Here is an 18,907-nt window from a genome sequence, read left to right as displayed (position 1 = left end):
CTGATCCTCTTTCCTTTGAAGCCCATCTGTTTTTAACATCATTAGGCAGAAGCTCAAACCAAACACATGAGGAGCTGCTGCTTCTTGTTGCCTCTTAGGATTGTATTATGAATGAGCAAACCATGCCTACTGCTTGTAGGGGTTGTGATTCAATCTTTGGTTAAATCTGGAGTAATTGCTGAAAGCAACAGAGATACACTGATGTCAAAAGAAGAAAAAGCCCTCGTAAGTGAGAACATGACAACAGAAGCAGATCCGATACGTTTGCAGCCAACATCATCATATATTGGCTATCTATTGAGTGAATGCAGGCAGTTTTACCAAATAAAACCACTGAATAGTAAAACTATATAACAAGGAAATCCAATTGCAAACACAGAGTACCCAGCAAAGCAGTCCAGTAACTTCTACAGCCACTCCTGTTGCACAGGAAGACATGTTCAATCTTGGTCTGTCCAACAAAGCAGCTCTTGAAATGAACTGTGTGGCAGGAGAGCTTCAGAACTGGAACAGTGAGGTATGCAGTCACTGGGACCAGCTGCAAAACAGGAGACAGGGAAAGGAGGAACAAACCACCTCATTTTTGTAGAGCTTTAATAGAATCTGCTGCAGGTGGATCATTCTTAACCTCAAGCACTGAATCAAAAGTAGTTGCTCTGTGTTCTTTCGTAATAGAGTCGATTCCCCATTCTACAGCTTGAGTGAAATAAGTTGTTGTTTTAATTTTTTGGGACAGGTTTTCAAACCAGACACTGTGATCTTAATGAAATAACATGGAATGAACATCCTCACTTGTTATTTGGGTTTTCTGTAGAGATGCAGACATTACAGCACCTCAACGTCCCTTAGGACTGTAGATGACCCACTGTGAATCATTCAATTTGTGCAGATTACCCAAGATTACTAGTAAATTGACTGCATCTTAGATATGATGCTCGGACCTTACACAGATCACTCCTCAGAAGTAGCTGGTACAAAACAAAACACAAACAAAAAAAACCCCACCAATGCCTGCAGTGTACTGGAACTGCTGAACACTTTGCGGGGTTTATAGCTTTCCATCTGGAAGAGATTGGTCTTTAGATTGTGTGGGCTGTGACCACACCACATGAGTTAGACAGACCCAGGAGACTTTCAAGAAGCACTCGAGTACTGCAGGAGGCAATGCTTGGTGACTCAGCTGCTGGCATGGTCGCTGAGACAGTCCTGACCCCATGTCTCAGAAGGACATTGGGAGTCAGACTGTGACTGGGCATGTTGCCCTTGGTTTGAGTTGGATCACCATCGCTGTCATGCTGTCCAAATAGCTGGGGCACCAGGGTGCAGACCCAAAACTGCTCTGTCCATCTCAGTGTCGCTTGCAGCCTCAATGGAGAGAATCACCTGCAGCTTCAATGGAGAGCTATTTGCAAATCTCTGGCTGTTCACTTGAACTGGATGACACACTACAGAGATGACTGTATTTCAGACCTGAGTAAACCCTAAGGCACATTCAATCCAAGTCAGAGATGCTGATAAAACACAGCCCCTTCTCAGGGCCCAGAGAACTGGTTCTGATCTTACCTGGGTAGTGCGGTTACTATAGTCAATGACCAGATTTTGATTAAACTTCAGCTTTCTCTCTCCATTCTCAAACTGGAGCACTTGGAATCCAGGAAGCAGCTGGGTATCTGGCAAATGTTGATACGTAAGTAACTCCAGAGTTGTGTGGAATGACACTTTCACCTGTGGGAAGAGGAATTCAGATGACCATCACATAAGACAACACTGTGTGCAGGAAATCCAAAGTAAACATTGCTCAAAGGCCCAGATGCACATTTTCCCACTGGAACCCAAAGGTGTCATGCCAGCAACCAAATTCCCACTGGAACAAGCATTATAATTCAAGAAAAACCACGGCTATTTCCTATGAGTCCAGTACACAGATACGAAGTGTAAAGGTGAACAACTAATCTCCAAACCACAGCAGAGAAACAGTATCTAGGAAGACAAATTCCTGTTCTAAATTCCTGACATTACAAATACCGTATTCCCAAAAGCTATCTTAAAAGTGCAAGTCTTATTTCTTCCCACATGTGTGCCTCCATGTCAAAATGAACACTGGAAAAGGAGAAGCACACTTCAAAAATACAACTGTTAGTGATTCTTTGCACCCCAGCTAATTCTTGTCTTTGGGACTTTGTTTCCTTTAACGTCATTGTGTAGACCCCAAACAAACCAATTCTTTCTGTTTGCATTGCCTGCATCTAATTTAAGGAAATAAGGGCCTGCAGCCTTGGGAATCTTTTAATTTGTCCGGCATATATATGGCTATTGATTTAGGTGAGCTCCAAAAACCACAGGGTTTCCTGCAGGAGGTTGCAACAGGTCAGAGCTGATGAGAAAAGCTCATCAGGGCCACAGCAGAAAAACATTTTGTACCCACAATATAGAGGTCAAACTTGCAGTAATTAGCTTTTGTTGATATACCAACTATTTCCCCTGAAACTGGGAGATTTCTAGCCTGTTTGTGTTTTTCTTGTGGTTCATCTGGGCCACACTAACACACCAGTTACACTGAACTATCTATTCTGGCACAGGATTATTATTTTTGAGCCTACCAGCATGTTCTGCTGCGGATAAAGTACAAGTTGCGGTTGCTGTCCTTCTTCCTCCCTCTTGCTGTGGGATGTTTTGGTGCTCTTTTGGGGATCTGTGCTGGAGAGGCTGAAGGGCGTAGACAGAAGGAGCCTGAAGTACAGAGGAACCTTAGTGCAATTGATGAGTTTCAAACTCTGAGTCATCACCGAATTGGTCAAAACCTGGTGGAGAAATGATTCAAAACGGGTTAGTTTTAACTCCCTGGAGAGGGTTGTGCTGGTCTGCCTGGTCATCCAGCACCAGCAGGGATCTGAAGGGCTTTACCCCAAAGCAACCTGGTATTTTCTGCTCGTGTTTTCCAAAACTTCTTGAGTAAAACCCCCAGTATATAATAATGTAATAAGGTTAAAAAGTCTTTGAATGTCAAGGGCCACAGGAATGGACCAGGCTGCTCTGAGTGACTCATTCTATCAGACCTTTTATCCTGAAATTAAGTACTTATTTTTCTACTTACAAGCTCCTCTTCAAAGAAAGAGAAAAAAAACCCACAAAATAGGCGCTGCCTGAGCTCAGCTTTGCTCATTCCTGGCTAAAAAGTACTTGAGGTCCTTTTGTTTCACTTATCTTCCTATGTGCAATATAGACAATTGCAACATGAGGCTACTGGAGATAAAGATGCATTTTAAAAACCAGGTGCATGCAGCTCTGAATTCTTGCAATAGTACAATCCAACTGAATACATCAGTGCGTGAAATACTTACTCCTAACATAGGATGATCTGGTATAAGGTCACTTGCCACTGCATAAAACACCATTCCTCTGCCAAGATCCATGTCTACTTTCAACCTGAGTGTAAAGAACCAGAGCTGGTCAGAGCCCTTTCCTCCAGGCTGATCCATTCTGTGGCTGTACCATGGGTGTGAGGGTACTTACAGAGCATGCCTGACAAAAGCTTGGAAGTCTACTCGTAGCTGTGGTACTTCATAGCGGTGCCTGCGATGCACTTTGTTAGGTACTGTCTTTGCAAGCTGAAAACAGAAATGATGTATAAATTGATAGCACTAAAACCCTGAACCCTACTTTTAGACCAAGAGGCTGTTAGCCAAAATAGGATTCTGTTTGTAAGGCATGATGTTAACATGCAAGGAAAGGCAAAAGCTAAGCAGTAGTTGAACTCTGAATTGTGGTTAATACAGGTGCAGATATTTCTTCCTCCAGGAATCCAAACCATCAGGGATGTTTTCATTAAATATTGTATTATCATTGATTCATTATACCTTGCACCTTTGCAATAATTCATGTCAGAGAATTGCAGAACAATTCATATAACATCATTCAAGCCTCACATTAGCCTTTGAGCTGCAGTTATGGAAGAGGAAGTTTCCCAGAGGAGAGAGATGCTGTCCAAATTCACACAGGAAGGTGGATGCAGAGCCAGGAACAGAACTCAGCAGTCCCGAGTCTCAGTCCCATTGTTAACTACTGTTATCAATAAAACCTGATGTTGTGATAGTGTTTCAAATCCTGGGCTTTTGTCTGGGGTCTACTGCACCAGACAATGTAAGAAGATGGGGACATTCCCACCCCAGCATGCTTCCAAAGCAAACGTAACAAACGAACAACCCCAGTTAAGGAAGGATGTAAGAGGGTAGCAGGAACAGGACTGTTTATACAGACTGGCCAGGTACACAGCAGCTGGTACATAAATTAGAGGAAGGGAAACAATTATTTTCTAGTCATCTTTTCTAGTCATCTGGACCTCTTGGAGTGAGTCCAGAGGAGGCCATGAAGATGCTCTGCGGGCTGGAGCACGTCTCCAATGGAGACAGGCTGAGAGAGCTGTGCTTGTTCAGCCTGGAGAAGAGAAGGCTTCGGGGAGACCTTAGAGCAGCTTCCAGGGCCTACAGGGGCTTGCAAGAAAGCTGGAGAGGGACTTCTTGACAAGGGCAGGTAGTAGCAGGACAAGGGGGAATGGCTAAAACCGACAGAGGAGAGATTTAGGTCAGATATTAGGAAGAAGTTCTTCCCTGTGAGGGTGGTGAGGCCCTGGCACAGGTTGCCCAGAGAAGCTGTGGTTGCCCCATCCCTGGCAGTGTTCAAGGCCAGACTGGAGGGGGCTTGGAGCAACCTGGTCTAGCGGAAGGTGTCCCTGCCTGTGGCAGGGGGTTGGAACTGGATGAGCTTTAAGGTCCCTTCCAACCCAAACCATTCTGTGATTCTGTGATCTTTAGCCTTGCTGTGATAGTCAGTTTACCTTGTCGTCTAAGCTCATGAAACCCAGCACAAACCCTTCACACTGCACTTCAGTCACTGTCCCTGGGAGGACGTGTGGGGTGAAGGAGACGCAAACGGAGATGCTGCCACCTCCTGGAACCACCTGCAGTAGAGAGACAACTGTTCAGTAGTGCAGGGAGGTGCCTAGGATTGCGCAAGCATCCTTCTTAGCACTCTGCAGCTAAAATTGAGTTGCGCAAGCAGCAGGAAATCTCCTGGGCAGGGACTCTGCTCAGGCTTGCACTAAAATGACAAGTGACAACAAACCCGACAATTATTTCAGCTGCAAATATCAGTGTAGCCACTCTCTATCATCAACAGAGTTTAAGCATAGTCACAGATCAACTCTCTAAGTACACAAGCATATGTAAGTGTGTTTGTTTTTAAAAATACCCAGTTCTGCCCACTCTTACTCCATGGCTAACTCACATGATTCTCCCATGACTGACAATGCCCACAGGTAGAAGAAGCACTTTTTGAAGAGTTACAATTGTGAATTAAGGATATTTTATAGTTCAGTTTAATCCTTGCTATTCTTTTGTTTCACATGAAAGCAGGGAATGTAATCAAATGCACTAGCCAGCTACAGTGGATTTTCTGGGATTTACAGATTCAATAGATTCTGCTTTCTTTAGGTGCGTTATGCATGTTAGGGTTAAAATCTGCTATTGCTACAGAAAAACTTTCGCCACCTCCCTACAGAGCCAACTCATGTCTAGCCAAGTTTGTAAGCTCAGGGGCCGTGTGGTGTGTACTGCTTTCAGGCTCCTGCTGTGCAGACACAAACTCCCTCCTTTCATGTGACCACTGGGCGAAATGTTTGCTGTTGTTGGACCTACACTCAGTACAAGCAAAACTAGCTCAGCTCTCCTTGCGCTGTGTCCCCTTGCTCAGGGCATTGAGGAGTGTAAGAGAGCTCTGCCTAAGATCTAGCAGGGCCAGAGCAGAGCTAGTGAGCTCCGTCATGTCATACAACACTGCAGGGTCTGTGCATTGCGGTCAGAGAGAACTTAGCTGTTCAGACATGGACTTAAGCCAGGTCTGGCCAGCCGTGCTCCACAACACCTGAGCTAACAGACCTTCCTGGAGCAACAGTAGAAACACGGAGAATACTTCTGCAGAGGACAACTTGAATGACTCCACAGGCATCAGATCCATTCCACAGGGGTAAACCCCACTGCTGGCTGCCCCGACAGAGGCTGCCTCCACAACGAAGCACTTATTGGAACTATCTCAGCCCAAATAAGCCTGGAGTTGCTCACGGGCTTCATGTATTTGAGATGCCATCTCTGTAATTATTTCTTTTATGTAATCTTTAGCTCATTCTAACTCATAACTGAACCTCTTTGGCAAAAAGCTTGCTAATAATTAGGAATCAAAATTGACACACTGATGTTTTGGGCAACCCTGTCCCTCAGTGAGATCTTTCCAGTGCTCTCTTTGCTTTATCTTACTCCTAAGGAATTGTGGCACTGGCCCCTATTTGCACAGTTACTTTTGAAGCACTTTGGGTTACAACAGTTTATCCAAAAGAGCTGTCTACAGAGCAGCAGCCTGCTTTCTAGCTCTGCCACATCTACTTAGCAAAGCTATGCTGGTTATATGACATCCTTCCAAAGCTTCAGGCTGGATGCTGCCCATCTAATGCCACACATTTCACTAAGGCAACCCAAGTAAGAAGACCAGAGATGCCACTGTAGAGAGCCTAGTACAACTGAACACTTTATTCCAGTCATTAGCTAACTGTTCAAAGGACACTTTCTTTTCTCTGTTGACTTTGAAAGCTTCTCATGGTCATCTTCAAGATCCCAAAGCCTCCTAGCTTACTGTTTCACTGTTTAGTAGCTTCTACCTCAAACCAAAGCTACCTCCTCCTCCTTCTCTGTCTCCTCTGTCCTGCAGAAAATATGGTAAACTTAAGCACAAAGAAAATGTAAAATCTTACTATCTGTCTTGGAGTAATGGAGTAAGGGCTGTCTGCAGGAACCCCTTCATGAGGTCGTACAAGTATAGAGACAAGTTTCTGTACTGTAGGTCCTTGGGTGATGATTTCCTTCTCTTTGCTGTCAGACCCTGAAGACTGCAGGGACACAAGGGTGGGGAATGGTTAAAACTGTTACACTGCAGAGTAGGAATGTAAGTGAAGTGAACAGGGAACTGCTGCACTAGTCAGTCAGTAAGCATGGCCAGCTCCAGCTGCTTTCTTTCTGGCACAAAAGCTGGACATGTGGATGTGTCTTGTACATTAATTTTTTTCATGTATAGGTTTGCTGTCCTGAAGCAGCTCCTGAACCCCTTGGAAAATGTGCATGTGTGGGTCCTGTTCTACCCAGCAAAGCACTCAGCTGTGTCATCTCTGGCCTATTATACAAGCCAGCACTCTAGAGCAATAATGTTCCCTTGTTTCATAAGAAAGGTTAGAGATGTATTCAAAACAACTGTGTCTTCTGAGCTGAAGCAGAGAAAATGAGATTTTAATATCTTTTTTTGTAAAGCTTTTTCCACAGAAATATACATATCCTGCATGATATCTTTTTGTCACTCCCAGCCCTTCAAGACAGTAAATTGCCATATTATAATCAAACTTCACATGGAATGCTCTCTTAGAACATGGTAACATCTAACAGAACCAATCTTACTTTAGCACTAGGGTAAATACCTCCATATCACTAGCTGTAATTTGAACTTTGCAGGTTAGATTCTGATCCCTGACTATTGCACATACTGACACTAGAAAGCACCCATGAAAGAAAAGTAGACCCAAATTAAGGAGTTTCAGTCATTGTAACAATTTCATGTAAAAATGGCATTAGCTTTTCCAAAGACAGTATTTTAAAAAGTATCTCAGCAGCTTCTTTAACAGTTTTAAGAAAAGTAGAAGCTGAAGAGCTATTTGCTTACAGCTCATTCTGGAAACTGATTGCTGATACCAATGGCCATCTGCTCATGTATTGCTTTTTTGACTGTGAGAGGAGCTGACATTTCTTGTAACAATCCAGCTCTTAGTTACAAGTTATATCTCATGTTATTGTTTTCAACCTTTCATGCCAAGAAACCCATCATGTATCTCAGCAGCAGTATGAAAAACAGACTAACAGCTGACCTCATCGGTGGTTTGCAAAGCTGGATAAATGCTTCCACAGGGAATGGCAGATTGATCCAACTTTAACACGATCTCTGACTCCGAGGTGCTACCAATTGATGCAGTCTCATTTTCATCTGTGTCCTTAAGAGGAAAAGGGTCTTCAAAGAACATCAACAGGTCCACCAGTTTGTTATCATCTTGTTCTTGGTTGTAAACTTCCCAGTCCAGGCAGATGTCTGAATTGAAGAGGAGAAAGGACAATTACTTCTGGTCACTGAGAAGATTCATATCTTTGCTGGTACCAGAGAACCAGTATACCAAGGAATGAATTTATGTCTAGCAACCGGATTTGTAGTGAAGCATATCTTAAGTTTTCAATTTTTGCTGTAAACTGAAAGGATTTAAGACCACATGTACTGTGCTCTGATTATGGCTTGGCCACATTCTAGGTCTTAACCTATACAGTTAATAACATTAAAACAACTTATGAGCATTTTGTTTGTTAAGCAGATGTGTTTGGTGGCATTCAGGAAAAAAAAAAAAGTGATTGACCTTTGATCTGAAGTGTTTAATCTCACTCAAGAGATAAAGACTAAACTCAGGAGAGCCAGATGATGCCACTAAGGAGGTAGCACATCTGATTAACCAGGGCTAGTGCTGTGAAAGATTTACAAAAACAGGGTGGAAAATCCTGAGTTTCCATCTTTTCAAGGAGCGAAACCCCAGGCACATCAGGATTAGATGTGTCGTTTCATAGTAACAACACATTGAGTCAATGACATATATTCTTCTACACCCTCGCTGGAGCTTACCTGCTTTACAGTTACGCAACACAAACTAATTTTCATGGCAGTAATACCATAATGATAAATACTAGTATAGATATAAAGACCTGACAACATGTATTATTGTTCTGTACTAAGTTAGAAAACAGCTTTCACACTCTCTTATATACTATTGCTATTTTTTACAAACCCCATCTTGACTAGGAAACAAGTAGGTCTGTTACTTAACATGTTAATGGGTCCTTCTATGAACTTCTCTGGGCGTCAGTGGTTGCTGTACAAAAGTCATTCTTACCAAAGGGAGTGGGATTGTTGAGCTGGACCGTCCGAAAGACAGGAGGCCCTCCAGAGACATGAGTACCAAATCTGAGGGGGGAAACCTTGCTGTCAGTACATGCAGAAAGTAAGAGTGGATGTTTGAAATCATTAAAGATTTGCTTAACAGTGGAAACATCTGGTTGCATTAGCAACCTGTCCAGAAGCTATCAGGTAAAGCATGGCCTATACTGTGAAGTACAATGCTGCTTTATTTAATGTCTCTTTTTTCCAGTTTCTTAATTGTCTCAGATGTTTCAAGGTAAACATGTGAAGTCAGGTGTGTGAAACGCTCTGGCAGTGGCAGTGAAAGGCTACATGGCAGAGTTACCCATGTCAGACATGTTTCCAGGTGCATAAGGTGAGTTTTTTTTATGTTGAATATAGCTAAATCCATTTTTTATGCCCTGATGCAGAGCTGACATTGCAGATGTTCTTGGCTGTAGTATGATACACAATGCTAATTCCTCTGAAGTCAGAAAGAAGCAGCCATGCTGCATGGCAGCTGGCTGAGTGTGAAGTGTTGAGGTCTCCATAAACCAACCCTTACCCCTCACCCAGATATGCAGGTACAATTTGCTGTACAAGAAGGCTTAAACCTTCCCCTGCCTGTATTTATCTTTTCTCTTGATCCATGTAAAGGGGCAGGGAGAAATGAACTGTGGGTGATGATGGTAACTGCCACTGTGTACCAATGTGCACCAGTTTCTATCTCCACAGCATCAGACAAGGCTGGACTGGGTGAACTTCTACAACTATGAGCCCAGAACAGTGGTTGCTGGTAAACCTAAGAAGGCTTGTATGCAGATTCTTTTCTAATTATGCTGGCAGAGACAAGTGTATTTGTGTTATAAAAGCAGAAACTGTACTTTGACAATCACTTTGCTAACTTCATTATATCACAAAAAGATGGGAACAGGTGTTTATGTTGTCTATAGTCCAAGAGTATTTAATTCTCAGACAGTATTTTGTGCTGTACCTGATTATGGGTGACTTTGTTTGTGGTCCTGTCATCTGCAGGAAGATTGGGCAGCCTTTCACAGTCATTTGCATAGGAATTAATTTAGGTTGTAAGTCTCCCACCTATTAAAAGAGAATTGTTGCTGTTAGAATCAAGATAAAACTTTAGTTCTCTGGGTTAAAAAAAAAAAATAATTGAAAAATGATTGGATTTTCAAGTATTTTTTTATTGGTTTCTTTTAACAGCATCTAGTTCATATGCTAATGAAAGCTCCTCTCAGCAGGAGATTGTATTTATCAGCTTTCCTGTGGCTTTTTCATACAACACAATATATTATGTTGGTAGAGCAGAGTAGTGCACTGGCCAGCTACCAAACAGATTTTATAAATCAAAACTGTTCCAGTCATATTAAAGGCACATGGAAACCTCCCAAGGGATCAACATGTTACTCCAGAACTGAACCATGCTCTGAAAGAGCAAACAATTGTCCCTCACTGGAGGTAGTGGTATAGAAATATATACCCTGAATTCTTACACAAGTCCCAGCAAGCTGTAAAGGTATTTTTAACAGAAAGGAGTCTGGGAAATATAATTGGTGTAAAATCTGCCATAGCAATTCTTCACTTAAAACCAAAACCCCACCTACCTTACAGACAAGATCATCTCGGTACTCTCCCCACATATTGTTGTAAGCTGTTATTTCTATGATTAGCTGCTGGAAGGCTTTAAGAGTTCCTGTGGAAGGTTGTATATGGAAAGCTACTCCCTTCCCATGAGACAGCAACGCTGCTGCAAACTCTGAAGGAGCACAGCAAAGAAGCATTTGATGAATTTTGAGGAAATGGAACAAAGTTAGTCTTTCAAAGAATATACAGGACCATATTTTTAGCTAGTGTTAACCAGCTTCAAAAAAACCTGAGATCATTGACACAACCCACATTCATACCTCTTTACCCAAGTTCCCTTCTGCAGTGGGTCATAATCTGATTTTGAGAGTTAGTTCTCACAGAGGTTATTTTGCAGGACTCCCTTCCAGCAACCTGATCCAGGAGTTTTGGGGATATGCAAAGGACTACATGGTTACATGAAAACACCCTCAATTTGAGAAAAATAAGATAAAGTTTGTGCTAACTGGTTGTCATTCTAAACAGCTGCTTGTTTACCTCTGTGTGCTCTGCAACACAGAGAATGAATTACAAAGTGCAAAGCCTTTCCACATTCTGAGTCACCTAGCCTTATAAATCAATAAGCTTGCATGGAATCTGTCAGAACAGCATTCTTCCAATATTAAGTACTAATGCAACAGCTGAAAAGCTCAGTGTTTGTAACAGATACCAAACACTATGGCAAGGTACCAATGTGTCCAAGTTTTATTTTGGATACAGAAGACACAACCACACATTATAGCATTTTTCTCCCATTTTCCCCCTCCCTGGGTCTCATGTGGCTCCAAATATTACTGTTTTTCAGTACAATGCATCAGAGATGATAGATGGGTTGTGCTGTAGCTTTCCACAGCAGGGAAGGTATATGAAAGGGTTTGAGAGAAAAAAAGTCTGCTGTGATGGCATTGGAAGACTGTGTAGGAGGGAAATAGCCAAATGTTATGCATGTCATCCATACGGTGTGCTGGGAGCAATCCTGGGAGTGAACTATCACCAGAATCACTCATCTTTGTTTCAAACTGCTGTTTTCAAGAAAAAGAAGAGGAAAGAGAGGGAGAAAGAAAGAGAGTGGGAGAGAGAAAGCAGGGGCTTGGGGGTGGGGAGAGAAAAAAGAAGTAGGGGGAAGAGAGAAGTTGACCTAATGCTTGTGTATTGTGTGCTTTCAAACTCAAAAATGCACTGAGGAACTAAGTCATTTAACAGTGCAGACTTAGCCAGATACTTCCGGAATCAAATAACATGCCTGACGGGCACATTTAATGCTGAACACTTCAGTCAGTTGGCTCTTGCCTTCTGTCCACTAAGGGATTAACAGCTATTATCATACCTGACCGTGCTCTTCTGGCTGCATGTATTGAGACGAGCCCTCTTCTTTTCACCAAGTAGCTTGAGGAGCTTGAAGAAATTAAAAAAGCCACTTCTGTGAAACAAGGAGGACTCTGCTAAGGTAACAGCTCTACCCAACTCCCAAATTAGTGGCCATTATAACCTAAAGGATTGCCTGCAAAGCATTTTTTGACAGTAACATCCTTAAGAGTGAATCAACTTGAGAGTTGTAAGACTCTGTTTACAATCTAACACAACAGAGCCTTGGCCAGGGTAAACCAGCTTATGTCCATTGGGAACAAGAGTGTTCACCACTTGTACCAGCTAAATCTTCAGTTCTCGCATTGCAAGCTGTCTGTTTCTGCAGGAAATCTCACCAGCAGGTTTCATTACCACAGTCAGAGTAAGAGCTTAAAAAACCCCACCAGAGCACTGGAGAAAGTATACCTCATGACAGACGCAACAGCACTCTATCCCGATTTCAGATTTAATCCGGACCTAAATTAGTATTGGAGTCACTATGCAGAAAAGCAAGACTTACGGGCAGATTCCTTGTTCTGGAGTAAGCGAGTAGCCAGTAAAATAATCAGCTTCTAGTTTGAATGGAGCACTGATTCCAGTGTGATTGGTAAGAATTAGCTGACGTTTTACTATGTCTTTGAATGCAACTTCAGATCCAAAGTCCAAAAGAAGATCACACGGACTTTGTGGCATTTGTCTTTCATCGCTGTCAGAAAAAATTACATTAGTATTAAAACATAAGTCTTATTTTCTTATGCCACAGGTAATTTCAGTAAAGTGTTCAGTATGCAATGTGGTTGTGATGAACAGTGTCACACAGCCATGCAGCCTACGATTTTTGTCATCAGCATTTTCATTTTTTTCACTTCTATCCATGTAAAGATTTATTTTGAGCAATATCTTTATGTATAACATATGCCAACTTACCAAATTAAAGCCATTTTTACTTATAGATAAGCATATTCCAAAAGAGATTAATGATGCCACATATCAGAAAAATAAAATAAAAATCAGTCACATATACCAAGGTAAAGTGAAGTATATTCATCTTTCTTTAACATCATGTCTCACAGTGCAACAACAAAACTTAATGGTCCAAAATACAGGATCTTGGGTGTAATTCTGTAATTCTAAATTCACATCTAAGGGATGAATTCACAAATTTTTGGCACTACAGAAAATAGTTCTTACTCAAACATGTGAGAGACTTCAGAGGCCCCACTCTTTAGTTACCAGGGAGAAAGGTAATTTTTCCTGCTCTTTATACACAAAAGCATCAAGGCAACTGGTAAGTTACAAGTGCCAGGAACAAAAGGGAGAACAGACACAAAACATAAACATGAGTTCCACTAATGTGCAGTTGACTTCACACCAATTTATTACTCATGAATTAATGACTTCACAGTTGCTAATTTAATTTGTTTCAGTTAAACAGTGGGGAGCAGTGCTCTTCTCCAGTCTTCTCTTGGGCTTATGAAGATGATGACTTCGGCTAGGGTGTAAACCCAGTACCTTTTCTTCACATAGGCACCTTCAGTGAATTGTCCCAGCACATTTTACTATCTTTGCTGCCTACAGCAGGAGGAGGAATGACATTTACATAGATGTTTCCCCTCTCCCATTGTATTTTTGTTTCAGGACAAAGTAATTTTTGTACTGTTTGGGGGCAAACCCTTGATTTACCTGGCAACTCCACTGTCAGAAGGTACCAAGTAGGTGACATGCAGACCTTTCACTTCTCCAGAAATGCTCAGAAAGAGGGGTTCAATCATATCTTCTATGCTACAGCAAAGGGCAAGGTCTTTCAGCTCACCCTGAAAGGCAAAGAGTCAAGTTTCCTTGCAAATGAAGCAAATGCCACAGAGGAAAGGCAGCTTCCTTAAGAAACTTATTTAGAAAACGTGTATAAGCTTCACCGGATTGAAACCAGAACTATAATAGAAATGTGAAAAGTTTTACTGAGTTGTTTTAAGTGCATTTTCAGCCAGCATCAGAGTGGCTTAGAAAGCAGTACCAAGGTAAAGAAATTTATGACTGTTTGTTGGCTTTGTACCCACATCAGTCTATAAGCCGAAAAGTGCTCCATTAGTGATTTTTGACACAATGCCCATATTGCAAGTGTTGAAGCTCTAAGCATTAATTGCTTCTAATTATGTTTAAATAGTCTTCCAAACCCAAGGTTTTATTTCTACCTGGGTCTAAAGCAGGACTTGTAGGATGAATTATGTGGCCCAATCTCTGGCTAATTCAACATTATTATTTTCTTTTGCCTTATCAATACACGAATCAGTGCATCCTGCATAAAATTACAGACTGGGATTTAGCTCCACATTCAGACATCTAAATGTTAATTCCCTAAATATGAGCCCTTGAGTTCATCTATAAAGATGGACTCCAAACATGAGCTCTAAATCTCCACTGATTAATGGTACTTAAGGCATCTATCTCACCTTTCTGATAGGTGGCTTGGATGGCATTCAGTTCCCCAGGCACACGCAAAAATGCCCTTTCAGATGCCCAGTGTGTCCTGTTGAGCTTCCAGCTTTCCATGAAGGCGGCTCACATTTACTGGGGTTCTATGCCACATATGCCAGACACATGGGCATCTGGGATCTGCTAGGGCATCTCTTAGAGTATTGAACACCTACTTTTAAGCTAATAAATGAAAGTTATGTCTCCAGTAGCTGTAATGGCAACTAATACACCATACTATAGGAAGCTCCTTTATTTAGTTGCATTAATTTAGGCCTACGGCTGAAGTCCTGAAGTTCGTAAACTCTGCAGTCTATGCCCTATTTTACAGGCTCTTAGTCCCATCAGCTCCTTTTAAGTTTTCAACTGTCAAAACTTCAACTGTCAAAATGCCTAACTGCATTCGGAAAACCAAATGTATTACAGATAAGAACACACATCTCAAACAACAACCAAACCCAAACAGGTTGGATGGAGCTTTGAGCAACCTGGTCTAGCGGAAGGCGTCCCTGCCCACGGCAGGGGGTTGGAACTGGATGAGCTTTAAGGTCCCTTCCAACCCAAATCATTCTATGATAATATCTATGCCAGTCTTCTCCGTTTCATTTGGAATAATCTAAAGTGAGGATCTGTATGCTCCAAGAAAAAAGATAAGCATTAGGAGTAACTGAATAGGCATTCAAGAAAGCAAGAAAACAAGAACAGTTGAGAAACAAAGAGGCAGGGTAAAAAATTGCATACCATGTGGACTGCTTTAATTCTTGTCTTCAACCATGACACCTCTAAGCAAAGCAATTTCAGAGATATTGTACAGGAGAAAGAGCATTATGTTTTGTATATAAAAATCCTTCCATTTGACAGATGGAGTCAAGATAAGAATGCCAGTGTTCCTGTTTTGATAAAATAGAATCAGTTTTTAAACCTACCAGAATGTTAGCTGACAGCTCTATGCAGAATTCTTTTTCTTCATTTGGGCCTAATGTGCCACTGGCTGGGGAGACAGTGGCAGAGCAGAAAGCTGCCTGACTTCCAATGAGCTGCCAAACAGAAAGGACAGACATTCAGCTGATTTTCTCAGGCTTTCTCTTCAGATCAAAGAAGACTATAGGACTGAGGTATTCTCAGGTTTAGGACACTTTCAGGTAGTAACATATATAGTTTACTGAGGCTTGCTTTGCAATTCACCTATGGTTAATAAAGTCCTCATGTCTACGTTCATTTCAAATGATTTCAAGTACCCAAATGAGGCATTTGGGCTGGGAGCAGAGTCTCTGCTCTTTCTCTCAGTCACAAGCCTTTCCAGGGTGAAGTCAACATGTGTGGCATTGGAGCAGGATCCTAGAGGTGCCCCATCTCTCTCAACTGACTGAAGAGGTGGCCTACAAAGACAGTCCTGGTGACTAAGTGACTTAACTGCACATGGCATGAATCCAGGGGTTATTTGGTTGCTCACACCTAAACATCAGACACCATGTAAAATGCTGTGGATATTTCCTCTAGGAAGGCTCCACCTGTTCCAAAAGGTTTTCCTGTAGGCCCTATATCATCTGCATGCTCTGTTAGGACCCCTTGAGCACCTGAGGACATCCTAGATGGTGCTAAATGCTTTCATATAAGCAACTAAGCTGAACCCTGGATGTCAGAGTAGATCTGAATGACCAAGGCAGTGACAGTAATATTCAGCTTACAAAGTCAATTAAGTGTATGTGTAGTGGGTGTCACCATTGTACCCAACAGACATCCAATTAGTATGTGCTAGAGAGCATTATGCAGGCCAAAGCAGGTGTCCATTTTATCAAATACTTCTCTGAACTTCATTGACTGTATAGATGGGATAGGATTCAGTTGCCTAAACACAGGCACAGAGAGTAGCCAAGCAATACATGCCTGGCTGGCTTGTGTGACAGGACTCACAAGGGAACACATTTCTTGAGTGAGACCTGGAGGTCAGGGATAACACTCTACAGCACCTAAAACAGCACTAGACATACTTGTTCTGGTGACCAACTTTCTGCTGAGATTTCCATTGACTGAGAATGGAGTTCAGATCACATCTTACATGCCGATATTAAATTCTGGGGTCCTAATCTGAAAGCTGAATCCCACCCAGAATATGAAACTTAAGCAAAACTTATACAATTCGAAAGCACGACTGTTTCTTTGCTCTACTAAATAAAATGCAAACCCTAAACTGCCATGGTACTCTGTTTAATACTCTGGTAGCTTACATCCTATTCCCCTCATCTCTGCCCACCCATTCTCCCAGGGATGATCCACAAACAGTAAGAGAATATTGACATCAATCTTTCATCAAGGCTGGTCTCAAATTGAAGTTTTGCTCATAAGCAAGTAAGCAGCAAGCACTATTCAAGAGAGAGATCAGAAAAGCTTTTAAGAGTAGTCATTATTTGTACTTTGATAGAAATTGCAATTTCCATCCCTGCTGTATACTTCATTAGAAGAGCATTTACCTTTCCCCATAAGTATTTTGCTGGCAGCAGCCTCTGGTTAAAAAGTCTGCTGGTTGCTTTAGCAGGAACTCCAGTATAAATTTCAGTGAATACTAGATGACTAGATATCAGGCATGCTTGGGGGGCCTGAACTTCAACAAAAACAGGAAGGTGCCTGGAAATAAACACACAGATGGTCTATTGTTATTGCTAATGAGATGTGCTAGACATGCAACAGCATGCTGGAAAGAACGATGATTACATCTATTTAGCAATATTAGCTATTGGATAGTTCATTGATACACAACCCCACTCTGAGTACCTGCTATATATTTTTAAGAGATAAAACTACCTAAAGTAAAATCCCAGGTGAATCTTGAGAAGAAAACAAAGCAGAACAACATTTTCTCCCCTTACCTTCCTTCTCCATTTTCTACCTCTAGTTCTAATACTGTGTGGAGACGCTGGCACTGCAATGATGTGAACTGAACGGACACAGAGCATATACCCAAAGGAGGTATTACTCCAGCAGATGGTTGAATAGTAAAGGGAGATACCTAGGAGAGGAGAGAGGAAACAGAAATGTCTTTGACGTCTGCATAGCAAGTATAAAATGCTGAAGCCACACAAACTAATTAGGACTTGCATGTGTCTAGTTTTTCCTCAGACATATCCTTTCTCTCTGCCTTTGGATTCCCATCTGGGTTGATTTCGGCAAGCACAGGGCTAACATTGTGAAAACCTGGCTAGACAAGGAGGCAAAACTTTGCCTCTATGTGGACAGCTAATAAAAATGCAATGACTTAAGAGAAGGGTACTCAGAGCTAAGGGCGTAACTGTGATGCCTGTGCATGGAGTGAGGGGGAACGGGAAGGAGAAGCAGTCAGCAGCAGTCTCCTCCCAGGCGGAGGGGCTGAGCAGCAGCTATGCAAGGTGCCACAGGCTGGGGAGACTCTTGGACAGAAGGTCAAGGAAAGAAGGCTGTTCTGGAAACAGAAGGAGCACCAGTGTGGGGTGGAGGCTGAAGAGGTTCAGGAAAAGAAAGAGGTAGCTCTTATGCAGGAGGAATGGAGCACTTGATCTATGAGCTCCATTGGGATGTGGATGGGCTCCGGGACGACAAATTCGAGAGATAAAGTCTAAAATCTCTCTGGGGTTCAGGAAATTGCTGGGAATTGCAGGGACAAAACTAAAAACAGTCAGAACTAAGGGCTTGAGGACTGTGAGGACAGGGTCTCCTCCAGAGCATGCCTATCCCTAATCATGCAGTTCTGATTGTAATTGTTCTGGGGAAAAAGGGACAGACATACATACACACACACAAACACATTTTGCAAGGCTGTCATAACCACTATTCATAAATCTTCTATTTTTGCCATCAGCTTTCACCCAAAGTTAGTGACATATCTACATGATACGTAGTAAAAAATACCACAAGCCAAGGCTCAAGAAGTCATGGGGATACAGTACAACTTCTTGCAGGCTTCCAGCTCCTGATGGTTGATAGAAGTTCCTACTTAACAAGCTCCTCTCTCCATTGCAAAACCAACCAAAAAACCAGAACATCTGAACAGGATCTAGACCACTTTTGCCATGAAGCAAGTTAATTCATTTCCTTTCATGGGTATGCCCCCAGGCAGAATCTGGTTTTTCATTACAACAAAAAGCACTTACCTAGAGTCTGAATTTCCCCACTCCCCTCTAATGCATAACATCAAGGAGAAACCTAGCTATAAAGCTCACTTTTTTATGTGTGCCAAAATAATCAAAAGTACTCTCCCTCAATTCTTTGCCTAAGTATTACCTTCAAGATGCTTAAGTTATTCAGTTATTTCATATGAACTGGTGGAATGAGCTCTGAAGTCAAAGACTGGAATGGACTGCATTTGACACACCACAGTCTAAATAATACTAAACAATAGTTATAGTATTCATTGTGGTAAGAAGTTCTTTGGGGACACATCTGCATATTT

At 42.0% G+C, this 18,907-nt stretch overlaps 1 protein-coding gene across 3 annotated transcripts in view; it reads right to left on the bottom strand.

The window, feature by feature from the left end:
* DLEC1 (DLEC1 cilia and flagella associated protein) overlaps positions 1-18,907 on the bottom strand; it is a 41,974-nt gene that overhangs the window by 4,248 nt on the left and 18,819 nt on the right. For 2 of the 3 annotated variants that reach the window (XM_030489569.1, XM_030489578.1), the window contains exons 20-36: positions 17,352-17,491; positions 16,956-17,109; positions 15,411-15,521; positions 13,696-13,826; positions 12,533-12,718; positions 11,993-12,060; positions 10,647-10,798; positions 10,019-10,122; positions 9,020-9,090; positions 7,958-8,175; positions 6,800-6,934; positions 4,835-4,957; positions 3,514-3,608; positions 3,342-3,426; positions 2,601-2,801; positions 1,564-1,725; positions 385-538 (exon numbers count right to left, since the gene is read on the bottom strand). In XM_030489569.1, coding sequence (XP_030345429.1) covers positions 385-538; positions 1,564-1,725; positions 2,601-2,801; positions 3,342-3,426; positions 3,514-3,608; positions 4,835-4,957; positions 6,800-6,934; positions 7,958-8,175; positions 9,020-9,090; positions 10,019-10,122; positions 10,647-10,798; positions 11,993-12,060; positions 12,533-12,718; positions 13,696-13,826; positions 15,411-15,521; positions 16,956-17,109; positions 17,352-17,491 — 2,290 coding nt within the window. The remainder of the gene's footprint in view (positions 1-384; positions 539-1,563; positions 1,726-2,600; positions 2,802-3,341; positions 3,427-3,513; positions 3,609-4,834; positions 4,958-6,799; positions 6,935-7,957; positions 8,176-9,019; positions 9,091-10,018; positions 10,123-10,646; positions 10,799-11,992; positions 12,061-12,532; positions 12,719-13,695; positions 13,827-15,410; positions 15,522-16,955; positions 17,110-17,351; positions 17,492-18,907) is intronic. The other variant, XM_030489588.1, reaches the window with a different exon arrangement.

Source organism: Strigops habroptila, chromosome 1, assembly GCF_004027225.2.
Source record: "Strigops habroptila isolate Jane chromosome 1, bStrHab1.2.pri, whole genome shotgun sequence".
In the NCBI taxonomy this organism is placed as follows: domain Eukaryota; kingdom Metazoa; phylum Chordata; class Aves; order Psittaciformes; family Psittacidae; genus Strigops; species Strigops habroptila.
The sequence above is the reverse complement of the archived record's forward strand: the minus strand, read 5'-3'. Positions and strand labels throughout refer to the sequence as shown.